At 41.0% G+C, this 14,094-nt stretch overlaps 2 protein-coding genes across 7 annotated transcripts in view; one reads left to right on the top strand and one right to left on the bottom strand.

The window, feature by feature from the left end:
- The window catches only part of EOGT (EGF domain specific O-linked N-acetylglucosamine transferase), a 40,696-nt gene extending 28,365 nt beyond the window's left edge, over positions 1 to 12,331 (top strand). For all 5 annotated transcript variants that reach the window (XM_050781294.1, XM_050781297.1, XM_050781296.1 and 2 more), the window contains 4 exons: positions 4,661 to 4,722; positions 7,655 to 7,774; positions 9,006 to 9,108; positions 9,679 to 12,331. In XM_050781294.1, the coding sequence (XP_050637251.1) occupies positions 4,661 to 4,722; positions 7,655 to 7,774; positions 9,006 to 9,108; positions 9,679 to 9,825 (432 nt within the window). In that variant the 3' untranslated portion in view covers positions 9,826 to 12,331. The remainder of the gene's footprint in view (positions 1 to 4,660; positions 4,723 to 7,654; positions 7,775 to 9,005; positions 9,109 to 9,678) is intronic.
- The window catches only part of ARL6IP5 (ADP ribosylation factor like GTPase 6 interacting protein 5), an 808,776-nt gene that overhangs the window by 120,582 nt on the left and 674,100 nt on the right, over positions 1 to 14,094 (bottom strand). The gene's annotated exons all lie outside the window — the stretch shown is intronic.

The following is a 14,094-nucleotide window of genomic DNA, read 5'->3' as shown; positions in this document are numbered from 1 at the left end:
AGAGACAGATAAGAAGTAAGTAAAAAAGTCAGTAAGTACGGTGATGTCAGGCAGTGATAAGTGCTTCGAAGGATATGAACCAGGGTGATGTCATAGAGACTGGGAATGTGGATGGAGGGGGTTGGTACTCACATGAGGGCATCAAAGAGACACTGCTTAGACTGAGACCTAATCAGAGAAGGATCTAGCAAGGGAAAGAGCCTCCCAGGCAGAGGCAAATGTATTCTAGTGGACTGAGCTTTCAGTATTCTAGAAACAGAGAGAATACCAATATGACTGTAACATCTTGAGAGAGGTGGGGCAATATCCAAGAAGTTAGGCATGGGGCAGGGAGGTCACAGATCATATCAGCCTTCTAGACCTTGGTGGGAGAGGGATTTTATTCCAGTGTAGGGGAAAGCCACTGTGAAGTTTTAAAGCAAGGCATTGTTGGTAGAATAATGTCTCTTCCTCCTCCTCCCGAAAGATGTCCACATCCAAATCCCTGGAACTTGCGAACAGGTTAGGTTACATGGCATAGGGAAAGTAAGGTTGCAGATGGGATTAAGGTCCCCAACCAACTGTCCTAAAAGTAAGGAGATTTTCCTGGATTATCCACGTGAGCCCAGTATAAATCACAAAATGGGCCTTAAAATCCATCTGCCAGAGAACTTTTGCCTCTGCCTGGACAGCTCTTTTCTTCACTGGCTTCTTCTCACTGATCAGATCTCAGTTCATCATTTCCTTAAAAGTGGGAGAGGGAGGCAGGAAAGAGAGTCAGAGAAGGAGATATAAGGGAAATGGGGCCAGAGAGATGCCATGTTGCTGGCTTCGAAGATGAAGGGGGCAGGCCTTGAGTCATGGAGTGTGGAGGGCTTCTAGAAGCTGGAAAAGGCAAGGCAGTGGGTTCTTCCCTGGAGCTTGCAGGAGGAACACAGCCCTGCTGACACCCTGATGTTAGCCCAGTGAGACCCATGTCAGGCTCCAGGCCTGCAGAACTGTAAGGGGATAAATTGTGTTGTGTTGAGCTGCTAGATTTGTGGCAGTTTGTTACAGCAGCAAATAGAAAACAAATACAGAGGGAGAGACATGAATTGACATTTATTTTTAAGTCATTCTGCCTGCAAGAGTGAGAGCAAGGAGACTGATCAGAAGCTGTTATTGTGGCCCAGGGGAGAGCGTTTAGCCAAAGTGATGACAGTAGAGATGACATGGTAGATGGATTCAAGATATATTTTGGAGATAGGACCTATGATACTTACTTTTGGAATGCAGAAGTACATTCACACTAGAGAAGGCCAGGAAAAGTATCAAGGATCAAGTGTGATTTGAGGCTTTTAACTTGAGCAGGTAAGTGGGAACAAACTGGACAATACTTATTAAGAGGGAAGTTGGGGGAGGGGGGTCATGTTTTGATGGGTAAAATATTTTACACAGACTAATTTGGCTGCCTAAGAAGCTGATCAGAATTATGTAATTAACGTCTCTTCCTGAGACCCATATGGATTACAGAGGACATGAACATATGGCATAATGAGGTGTTAATTGTAAGCTCTGTGGATGGAAGAAATGAGCAGTGTGTGTGTGGAGGGTGTGTGTGTTTGTATGTGTGTGTTTAAAGACCTAGAAATAACGTATCAAATAGTGCAATGTTGGGTATACAAATGGGAAACCTCAGTAGCCAACAGATCAACAGTATATATTGGTATGGACCATACATATTGAGTGCAATTGGGGGTCACGCATATTATTGTGTGCTCCTTTTGTACATTGTGCCCCCCAACCCTCCCAGCAAACCCATGAGGTAGGTATTGTATTATTATCCTCTATCCTAGACAAGGACACTGAGACTCAGAGGTTAAAAAACATGCCTAAGGTCACCCAGCTGGTGATTAGAGTAACGAGGACATGAGTCAAGGTAGTCGGGGACTGAAACTGCTTTCCTAGCCAGAGTGTGCTACTACTGAAACAGCGAATAGATTTCAGAGGAGGCAGAATCTACCTCTGGCCCCTGTCCATCAGGAAGGGGCAGGCTGAGGAACAGCATCAGGCTGCTGCAGAGAAGTCCAGTAGAAAGGTATAGTGCTATTCACAATAGCAGAGACTTGGAACCAACCCAAATGTCCATCAGTGACAGACTGGATTAAGAAAATGTGGCGCATATACACCATGGAATACTATGCAACCATAAAAAAGGATGAGTTCATGTCCTTTGTAGGGACATGGATGCAGCTAGAAACCATCATTCTCAGCAAACTATCTCAAGAACAGAAAACCAAACACTGCATGCTCCCACTCAGAGGTGGGAATTGAACAATGAGAACGCTTGGACACAGGGTGGGGAACATCACACACCGGGGCCTGTTGTGGGGAGGTGGAAAAGCGGAGGGATAGCATTAGGAGATATACCTAATGTAAATGACTAGTTAATGGGTGCAGCACACCAACATGGCACATGTATACATATGTAAAAAACCTGCATGTTGTGCACATGTACCCTAGAACTGAAAAGTATAATGAAAAAAAAAAAAAAGAAAGAAAGGTGTGGTGCTGGTAGATGCTTTAATGCAGGCGTGAGATTTTCAGATTCAGTCATGCACATTGCCCAGATGATGGTGCCCAAAGGTGAAATTTGATCATTCAGCCCCCAACTCCAAACCAAAGAGCACCCAACTGGCTGCTTCTGTCCTGAGGATTGGATCTCACTAGAAAGGCAGCTCCCGGGCAGGGAAGAAAGCACCTTTGGCTATACTTTGATTAATAAATAGATAATACAACCTAAATAGCCTCATTAAATCATGGCTTGTGGAATCCTGCCCAACTGCAGGGTTTGAATAGCTATTGGAAGGGATAGGGCCACCTTTCTCGTGCAACTAGAAGTCATGAAAAAGGGCATGCTTACCTTGAGACCCTCAGCACACGTGATTCCTTTTATGTGGGCAATCTCGTTAAAAGACCAATGCTTGCCGGGCGCGGTGGCTCACGCCTGTAATCCCAGCACTTTGGGAGGCCGAGGCGGGCGGATCACAAGGTCAGGAGATCGAGACCATGGTGAAACCCCGTCTCTACTAAAAATACAAAAAAAAATGAGCCGGGCGCGGTGGCGGGCGCCTGTAGGTCCAGCCACTCGGGAGGCTGAGGCAGGAGAATGGCGTGAACCCAGGAGGCGGAGCTTGCAGTGAGCCAGGATCGCGCCACTGCACTCCAGCTTGGGCGACAGAGCGAGACTCCGTCTCAAAAAAAAAAAAAAAAAAAAAAAAAAAAAAAAGACCAACGCTTATGCCATCTGCCATCTCTCCTGTAAAACAGAATGCTAATCTTCTTACCCCTTCAACTCTTCATAAGAGTTCAGGGGCTGTCTGGAGAGAGAAATTTCCAGTCACGACTCTCTGTGTGTGTGTGTGTGTATGTGTGTGTGAGTGACATGGGGGGGATTCAATCTTGGTCACTGCTTGTTGCTTTCTGTAAGCAGGACAATAGAGCGCACTGGTTAAGAAGGTTAAGAACACAGGTTCTGGGGTCAGAAGACCTAGATTTATTTTTGGCTGTGCATTTGGGAGCTGTGAGATCCTGAGAAAGTTATTTCACTTCTCTGAGCCTATCTTGTGTAATTTATCAAGTGGGCATAGTACTAATACTTACTTGGTATGATTTTTTTTTTTTCAGACAGAGTTTTGCTCTTGTTGCCCAGGCTGGAGTGCAATGGCATGATCTCGGCTCACTGTAACCTCCATCTCTTGGGTTCAAGTGATTCTCCTCTCTTAGCCTCCTGAATAGCTGGGATTACAGGCATGCGCCACCACACCCAGCTAATTTTGTATTTTTAGTAGAGATGGGATTTCACCATGTTGGTCAGGTTGGCCTCGAACTCCTGACCTCAGGTGATCTGCCCACCTTGGCCTCCCAAAGTGCTGGGATTATAGGCGTGAGCCACTGCGCCTGGCCACTGGTATGATTCTTATGAGGATTAAGTGAAGTAAGCCTAATGACACACTTAGAAATGCCAGCACCACTTATATGCCCCGTCAGTGATACATGCAACTATTGATGTTGCTATTGCAGTGTAGTGCATGCCACAAGGCAACATGATTCAGGTGCAGACATTTCTGAATGGTGGTGATCCTCTATGACCTAATTGTGAGGGACAGAGAACCATGACTATATTTTTCATAACAGATTAACAATGCTTTGTTACTTTCTGTTTGCTAGAAGAGTAATAGTTTTTCTATGTAGAAGTACTGAAAATGTTTTTCTGCCAAGACCTTAGTATTTTCAGAGGATGAGGTTCAAAGCACTAGTGGTTTGTCTGAAATGAGATAATGGATGGGACAAAAACTCTAAGGTAAAGGCTGGAGTAACAGTTAATGATTAGTGTATTTCTGTGCCTAGCACTTTGCTTCCATGAATTTTCTTTTCCTTTCAGCCTCACAACAACACAGTGCATTGGTATTGAGGGAGGTAGAGTCATGTGTTCACAGGTGGAGCCTGGATTTGAACTTAATGACAGTTCAAAACTGTTGACCCAAATGATATTTATTTTCTTTTTATTTGTTGTTGTTGTTACGAAATGATATTTAATCTCTGAAATAGTATATGCAAAAAAAGAAATTTTAGGACTCATAAAGGAAAAACAGAAGAGAAAGAAGGAAAAGAGATGCTAAATGTTTCTCTTTTTTCCCAGCTTGTAAATGCACTGAAAACAGTACCTACATTTGAAGTCCAGATTGTTGATTACAAGTATAGGTAAGTAATAGCCAATCTCAGCAGACACTGTCAACTTTTGCTTGGATGAGGTCAAGGGGGCTAGAAAGCATTTTTCCAGTGGGAGTCATTGGCATTTGTAGGCCCAGAAGGGACAAGTAGATCTTATAAATGAATGAAATGGGCAGGTGAGGGCCCTGGGAACAAGGGCAGTTACTCTTTTTCTTTCTGGGGCCTGATGTTGGGACTCCATCTCCTTATTCAAAAGAAGTGATGAATTCAGATTTTCATTTAAAATTTCAGAAATTTTTTGTTTGTTTGTTTGTTTGTTTTTGAGACAGAGTCTTGCTCCGTCGCCCAGGCTGGAGTGCAGTGGTGCCACCTCGGCTCACTGTAACCTCCACCTCCTGGGTTCAAGTATTTCTTCTGCCTCTGCCTCCCGAGTAACTGGGACTACAGGCATGTGCCACCATGTCCGGCTAATTTTTATATTTTCAGTATGGATGAGGTTTCACCATGTTAGCCAGGCTGGTCTTGAAGTCCTGACCTCAAGTGATCCGCCCACCTCTGCCTCCCAAAGTGCTGCGATTACAGGCATGAGCCACCACACTCGGCCTAAAATTTCATAATTTTAAAAAATTAGCAGATTGGATACGGTGGCTCATGCCTGTAATCCTAGCATTTTGGAGGCCGAGAAGGGCAGATTGCCTGAGCTCAGGAGTTGGAAACCAGCTTGGGCAACATGGTGAAACCCATCTCTACTAAAAAATACAAAAAATGAGCCGGGTGTGGCAGCATGTGCCTGTAGTCTCAGCTATTCAGGATGCTGAGGCAGGAGAATGGCTTGAACCCGGGAGGTGGAAGTTGCAGTGAGCTGACATCGCACCATTGCACTCCAGCCTGTGTGACAGTACGAGACTCCGTCTCCAAAAAATAAAAAATTTTAAAAAAGGGCAACTAGTTCAAAATTTACAGATGTTATAAACCTAATTTGCCCTGCCTGCTGCCAGATTTCAACATCTGACTTAAAATTATTTATATGGGGATAATTTGAGGGTCAGAATAACATGAAATTTTAAAAAATGTTATGAAATATTTACATTTCTTTTAAAACTCTTAATACAACTAAAAGACTTAGAAAGACAGAATATGTCTATTATTCACAGTTTAGGTAATTCCTGTTGCTAGAATTACATCTTACTGGTAAAAGTAGTACATGTTTCTGGTTGAAAAAGTCAAGCAGTATAGAAAAGATCAAAAGGAAAAGTGAAAACTTTTGTCTCCATGTCCACCTGCAATCACAGCTGTGTTTCCCAAATCTAACACTATGAAGACTTTCCAGTTAAAAGAAGTACACGTCCCAGCATGTGGGTATCTAATATAGATACACTTAATTTCAGAGAATGTAAGCATGGGAGCTTTGCACTTCATTCATCATACATTAGTTCATTTGTGCAGTAAATCTCTACTGGGGACCCATGAGCTGGTCGCCAGTCTCAGCAGTAGGAATCCCATCCCATTATGGCGGATGGCATAGCCCTGGTCTTGAGGATCTCAGACACTGAATAGAGATAAATAGCAATCGTAAAAACAGCTATTATTTATCTCATCTCATGCTTTCAACAGTCTTCTGAGTTGGCCCATCCAGTCCCATTTTACAGATTATACTCTGCAGTGCTGAAGAAATGTTGTGTCAGTGTTGCTTGAAGAAATGAGTGAGCCAAGATGGGGCCCCCACATCAGTCCCAAAACCATTCACTGAGATGAGGCTGGGAAGAAATGGAAGGAACTGGGGAGGGCACCTCTGAGGTTGTATCATTGACTGGCTTTTAAGGATATGTTGTAGTTTCTCAGATAAGCAAGAATGACAATGAATTCGTATCTTGCCAGTCTGCGGGAAATATTAGTAACATGTTAGCATGGGGATTGGTGAGTGCTGACCACAGGCGTTTCCACAACTGGCAGCTCCAGGGGTATGTTCATCTGGGTGAATGGCCGTCCTTCCCTTGGCACCAGTTCACATTCCTGGAGAAACTGAGGCACATGTTCTTATTGCGATACATATACGCATGGAGCTGTCTTCCTTTTCCTCTGCGGAGTTTTGTTATTAGCTGGTGTAAAAGGGAATTCACCTTCCCTTCTTAGATCCAAAATAATCTTGATCATTTCTTTTTCTTTACTTTGGGTAAAATGGGGCTGGGAGATCTCATTTCTTTCTGTTTATTCAGAGTGTCACCCTTATTCCAACATTTCTCCCTAGCCTCACCTCAGTGAACTGTTTGGGGACTGATTTTTGGTTCAAGGGTTACACACTTATTAGTGTCTTGGGTTTAGAGAACACTTGTACAGTCCTAACATGCATAAAATTGCGTATTTGTCTGTTCCAAAGGCAGGATAATGCCTTGATGGTATCTGAGATAATTTTGGATGTACCCAGCTGGCATTAAAAAACTTAAATCACACAAGGAGAAATTTTTCTTTTTGAGAAGTCCTTATATTATCCTAAGGAAATAGTTTTTAATTTAGTGCTAGCGTGTCATAACATCTCTTTAACACTTGCCAATTTCTCTTTTTCATGAAGAAAGAGCAGGCCTCAGGCTCTGAGCTTTGTCTTGCAATAGTATCTATCTCGATTTGAACACTACTTAGTTTGATTGTGTCAATTTTTACAATTTTGTTAATGTCATATGTCACTGATTTTCCATTTAAGACAGATGTTAAAGTTTCCTTTAAAACTAAATATGCTTAAACCTAAAAGGATAGGTGAGCTTACTTAGAAAATATGTTAAATTATTAAGAAATTTATTAATTACTAGAGAGCACTTGAAATTGGCAAAAATGCTTCTAAAAATGGAATGTGGTTTAAAATGGGCAATACACTTTTATAAATATCCTTACTGTGAATCATGAACTAACTCAACCTGATACTTCTCCCTTCTCCCCATCTCTCTCGTGTTACTCTGTATGTTCACAGAGAACTTGGGTTTTTGGATCAACTGAGGATCACACACAACACAGACATATTTATTGGAATGCATGGAGCTGGTCTGACCCATTTACTTTTCCTTCCAGACTGGGCTGCTGTATTTGAACTGTAAGTGTTTGGAGGCAGTTTTACATTGAAGCAACTGATAATGCTTTTTATGCATGCTAAGGCTTTCATGCTGAGCATCAAAAGGCTTAATATTTAATCATTCAAAAACAGAAGTCACATCATATAGACATCTGGAAAGAAAAAAGGCCTGAAGCTAAAAATACAAAGTCCGTAGCCTGCCATTGCGCTTAGTAAGCCAATTACCCCTTCATCTTCCCATCCCCAGCATGATACGGAAGATGTGAATCTGTGGTTTCCTTATTCTGAGTTTGTTCCTGCATACCTCCCAAACTCTGAGCGTCTTCTTGCAAACAGTGTAGTTATTGTGTTAAAAGAAAGCATTTATGGCTCATGCACAACATAGCTCCAAAACACAAGCCAATCACTTCACTTAGTGCTTGCTGATCCCATACACAGGGAAACTGAGGCCCTTGGGTGCTAGTGACTTGCCCAGGGCATGCTTTTAACTCAGTGGTTCGTTTATGGAGACATGGCCTTCCCTCTCATAATAATTCTGCTATTGACACTGTGTTCCATTTTAGTTCTTGAGACACTAATAGCAGTTACTGTTACCTGTTTCCCCCCATTATGCTAAATATCTGGATTCTATGGTTTCATTTGAAAAATGATTTGACTCTGTATTTATATAGGAGGCTATTTAGGAAAAAAAGTTGTCATGAACTTCCAATGCCCTGCAAAACATTTCAAAAATATATATGATATATGTAGAGAAATAGCCAGATAATGGATTCTGTCTCTGTCATTTCTCCTATAGAGAGAGAAGGAAGGATGGAAAAAAGGAGAGAGAAGGGAGAGAAATGTAACTGAGAAAACTCAAGCCTTAGAGTCTAATGGACCTGGGTTCTACTTTTGCATCCTTCACTATTTAGTTATATGACCTTGGAAGTGTTACCTATCCCCCTTGCCACTTAAATACATTTGAAGACAGGTATTATAAGGTGATGTCAAGTTCATAGGCAGCAGGCCCTACTGAACAAGGTCAGTTCTTTCCATTCCATGACCCTATTTTGTTTTTTAAAAGTTAAGTTCATTTAGTTCAGAGAATATTTTTACTTTCTCTTCCTCAGTCTTGTTTACTATCTTCCTCAGTCTTGTTTACAACCTTTTGCAAGGACATATTTGGGAGCTGCATTTTATTTTCACAGAGAGTTGTTGATTTGGCAGAAACCTTGGACAAAAGCCTCATGTTGTGACACCCTTGTGTCCTTAGGTACAACTGTGAAGATGAACGCTGTTACTTAGACTTGGCCAGGCTGAGAGGCATTCACTACATCACTTGGCAAAGGCAGAACAAAGTCTTTCCTCAGGATAAGGTAAAGTTCAATCACAAAACTTACCTTGCTTCATTTTTAATTGGTTTAAAGTATCCAATTATTGATATGAAAAACAGTTATTGAACTTGAGTGCTGCAAAGATAAACTGTTCTCTGGAATACTGAATTGTTTTATTTTATATTTGCAAATAGGAGAAAAGGGGGAATTAAGCAACCTGTATCTTTAATGTTGTACAGGCAGCTTCGTGAAATTTGAGCTTAGAAAAATCTACTAGATTATATATAGAGAGGGGATCAAGAAGCAACAGCCCTGTGGGCAAATCCAGCCCATGACATGTTTTTGTAAAGAAAGCACAGTCATGCCTGTCTGTTTATGCGCTGTCTCTAGTTGTTCGTGCACTTCAGTGACAGAGTGGAGTAACTGTGACTGAGACCTTAGAGTCAGCAGAGCTGAAAATATTTATCTTCTGGCCCTTAACAGGAAAAGTTTGCTGGTCTCTGATGTAGAACATAAATTAGTTGCCTTAGCCAAAGTAACATAATTTTCTTGCTGTAGAGAAAACCATGCCCTTAGTGAGTTATGGATTCGTGTTTTGGTTTGTTTTCGCAGGGCCACCATCCAACCCTGGGGGAGCACCCGAAGTTCACCAACTACTCTTTCGATGTAGAAGAATTTATGTATCTTGTCCTTCAGGCTGCAGACCACGTATTGCAACACCCAAAGTGGCCATTTAAGAAGAAACGTGATGAGCTATAAATATGTTGAGTCTGTTTGCAAAAAGAGAGTGTTTAAACACTCCAGCACCCAGACTTAGAATTAAATCAGTAAAGCAATCTGTTATTTCCTATCCCCGAATTACCTTTTCTATGCCAAAACATACCTTCAGGATATTGTTATGTGTTTTGTAGACGTTAAGTGTTTCATGTGGTTTTTGTGTCATTGCTATTTATCAATAGCAATAATTTTGCACTGAAATCTTTTTATAGTTCAAAAATTGAGCATGGACTCCCTGGTACACTTTACCTTTCTTTCTTTTTTTTTTTTCTGAAACAGAAAAAAAAAACCCTAATAGATATATATAACCTAATAGATTTTTCTAAGCCCAAATTTCATGAAGCTGACTTTATAACGTTAAAGATATAGGTTGCTTAACTCCAGGCTGGAGTGCAGTGGTATGATCTCAGTTTGTGCAACCTCCACCTCCCAGGTTCAAGCGATTCTTTTGCCTCAGCCACCTGAGTAGCTGGGATTACAGCCTGCACCACCACACCTGGCTAATTTTTTTTTTTTTTTTTTTTTTTTTTTTTGAGACACAGTTTCACTCTATCACCCAGGCTGGACTGCAGTGGCATGATCTCAGCTCACTGCAACCTCTGCCTTCTGGGTTCAAGTGATTCTTGTGCCTCAGCCTCCCAAGTAGGTGGGATTAGAGGCGTGTACCACCACGCCCGGTTAATTTTTGTGTTTTTGATAGAGACGGGGTTTTACCATGTTGGCCAGGCTGGTCTTGAACTCTGGGTTCAAGAAATCCTCTCACCTTGGCCTCCCAAAGTGCTGGGATTACAGGTGTGAGTCACCACGCATGGCCCTGAACTTTCTCTTTTTACGGATACCAAAGTTTTCAACTTTTTCAGCTTTAGAATTTGTAAATATTTTTGTAGAATATCATATGACTGTAATTCCAGAGTGTTCCAACTTGTTTATGATATATTTGGGTAAATTTACAACTCTTCTTTTATTTGCCATAATCTGGTTATAACACTGTTTGTAGTAGGAAAGGAAAACATGCAACACACACACGCGCACACACACACACACACACACACACACACACACGCAGAGTTGTGATTCTCAGTACCAAGCTATAGGACCATGTTATATAGATCAGTTTAGTCACCTCCAGTTTATATGCATCAAGAACCTGAATAAATCATGCCACTATATTAATTTATATTTACATGTTTCATATTCAAATCATGTTTTCCTAAAATGTAGCAACTATATGTGGTAAAAGAAAATTAGAATATTCTGTAGGACTGTTTTGCATACCTTCTATCTGGTTTCCACTGATTCCTCCTTAGCCATGGAGTGCATTTGTGATTAATTTGTATATGAAATAGTGGTTTCCATTTTATGTGAGTATTTGTAACTGCATATACCAGTGTGTGTGCATCTACCTCTGTCAGCATCAAAGTATTCTAGTCTTTAATTTCAAAAACTTCAAATTAGCCTCATGAGGATAATTTTTCTCTATAAAAAAGTAAGACCAAGAAAAAACAAACTACAGATGTGTGACATTCAATCAAAGTGAAAAGCCACAAGAAAGTGTCGTTGATTAAAAAGAATATCTGGAATGTAGCCCTACTCTTTGAATGGGATTCATTTCTTACTGCTTATGAACTTTCAATTTAGTAGTCAGAAACCGTGGATTTATTTTACTGTACAATGTGAAGTTTATATTTTATTAACACTTGAGTAGTCTAATTTAGAGACTAGTTCTATTTTTTAAAATAGTGGGGTAGCAAATTACAGAATAGCTAAATAATTTTTTAAAAACATTTTACAGTTGTAAAAAATATGCATCAGAAAAATGACACACAAAACAAAATATCTGGACCTTTACAGAAGATGTTTGCTGACCCCCATTTTAAAGGATTTGAATAGTCTTCTAGAATTGAGGAATATTTATTAAAGTACCTGTAAAGAAAATAGTGAATCACTGTAGCAATAGCTTTGATTCAGATCTTAAAATCGTATAAAAAGAATTACATGTTACAGATTTTTAAATGACAGGTATTGCAAGTTTTTTTTTTGTGCAAAATACTGAGTAACCACTGGGAAAATATTTCAGATGAAAGGAATGACAAAAGCATGTTGTACTTCGCGTCAGCAAGGCATTGACTTCTGAAAAAATGCTCTGAAAAAAAGGTTTCACCGTTTGTCTTCTTACCTCATTTTAAGAAGCGTGTGGAAATGGGATGCTGTAGAGTAGTGAGAATTTCAGAAATTGAGAACAATTTCGAAATAAAATGCTGTATTTGAATATTTTGCATTTAAAGAGAATACATTTTATATAAACAGGAAAATACATTTGACACTTTATGGAATTAACTTTCATGAGACTTTTTGTGGGAACAGAAGTTCTTCACCTTATAAAATGTAAAGATTGCTCTTTTTATTAAGTCTTTAACAGGGATGCATTTCATTGTATGTTTTGGGTATGGCTTTGGAATAAATCGTTTTATATCTTATTTGAATATCAGAACCATTGGTAAGGTTTTCTGTGTCTGAATGTTTCTGTGCTTCCTTTTTGGCAATCTGGTAGCTCTTAGATTATAAAAATTAAGTACCTCTCTGGTGAAGAATTCAGTTTGATCAAAAATTGTACCTTTTATTTAGCAGTTTATTACATGATGCCTCTATAAATGGTACATTGTATAATCATTACCAAAATGACATGAGAATTATGGTTCCTGTTTTTCATGTGAAGAATGCTTCCCTAAAGATCACAAGCCTTCTGGTTCTACATCCACAGTCTTCCATTTGTTTAGGGAAGTCTTCCATTCCACTTTAGGGAAGTTATGGGACTTCCCTAAAGATCAAAAGCCTTCTGATTCCACGTTCACAGTCTTCCATTCATTTATTTACTTGTTCATTCAATAAATATTGACTGAGCCGCAACTTTGTATCAGTTACTATTCTAAGTTCTGGGAATATAGCAAAGAAACGACTAGATAAAAGTCATTGCCCTCATGGAGCTTACATTCTGGTGGCGACAGACATTAACATAAATAAGATGTACAGTGTGCCAGATTCTGATACATGCTATGGAGAAACCAAAGAGGGATATGGAGTCTGGGGTTCGGTGGAGTCCTGCACACTTAAGTAGGGGGTCAGGGAAGTCTTCATTGACTGAAGACTAGAAGGAGATGAGGGATGGAGTTATGCAGACAACTGGAAAAGGAGCATTCCAGGAAGCTAGAAGAGCACGTGCAAAGGCCCCAAGGCAGGAGCATGCCTGGTATGTTTGAGGAACAGCAAGGAAGCCAGTGTCGCTGGTGTGATCAAGGGCAGAGGAGTAGGAGGCGAAGTCAAGCAATAATGCAACAAGGGTGTAGATGGCACGGTTCTGATGAGATGGAAGCCATTGAAGGGATCTGAGTAAAGGGGTAAAGACCTGCCTTATCTCATAACAGCTGTTATGCTGAGAATATGGTGTGGAGGGATGGCTTAGGAAAACAGACTCTGGGATGGAGATTTGAATGCAGATAGTTTTTTGCGGGGGAAGGTTCTCACAATACCTGTGAGGATGTAAGGGGTCCAGGCTTGGGCAGAGGGAGAAATAGAGGGGCAATGTCAGGTGAGGCCTCAGTGGGGTGCTGTAGAGCTGGTGTGGTCCTTCAGTGAGGTCCCCAGATGAGGCAAGAAATGCACATAACAAGTTCAAATAGGGGCCATCCCAGGGAAGGGTGGGGCCTTAGCAAGGCCACTCCCTTCATTTGAGGGCAAGGCCTGGTGAGGAGCTCAGCTGTGAACCATCAGCGGCCACATTTCAAGCAATCTGGGGACTGAGTGCTCCAGTCTGGAGGGGAGCTCAGCAGGTGAGGTGGTGCCAAGGTGGTGCGTTTAGCTTGTCCTACTCTCCCTCCTGCTTCCTGTCAACTGGAAGTTGCATCTAAAATCTCCTTAAGATTCAGATTTAATGTCTATTTTTAAAGAATACTTACAGTTTGTACTGTGTACTTCACATGGTAGAAGTCTAGGGGAGGGGTCAGCACACTGTACAGGGCTGATAGTGAATATTTTAGGCTTTGTGGGCCACATATGGTCTCTGTTGCGTGTTATTATTTGTTGCCCTCCTCCTGCAGTCTTTTAGAAATGTAAAAACCATTCTTCTAAGATGTTTAAATAGAGGTTAAGGAACTTGGCCAAAGTCACACAGTCAGTAGCAGAAGGATTGGACATAGGGCTTTCTTGGTGAAGGAATTTCGAGTTAGATAGGGATGTTTACATGTAATGTAGGAA

The sequence above is a fragment of the Macaca thibetana genome, chromosome 2 (assembly GCF_024542745.1).
Source record: "Macaca thibetana thibetana isolate TM-01 chromosome 2, ASM2454274v1, whole genome shotgun sequence".
NCBI classification, from domain to species: Eukaryota; Metazoa; Chordata; class Mammalia; order Primates; family Cercopithecidae; genus Macaca; species Macaca thibetana.
This window is presented reverse-complemented; position numbering and strand designations above follow the sequence as displayed.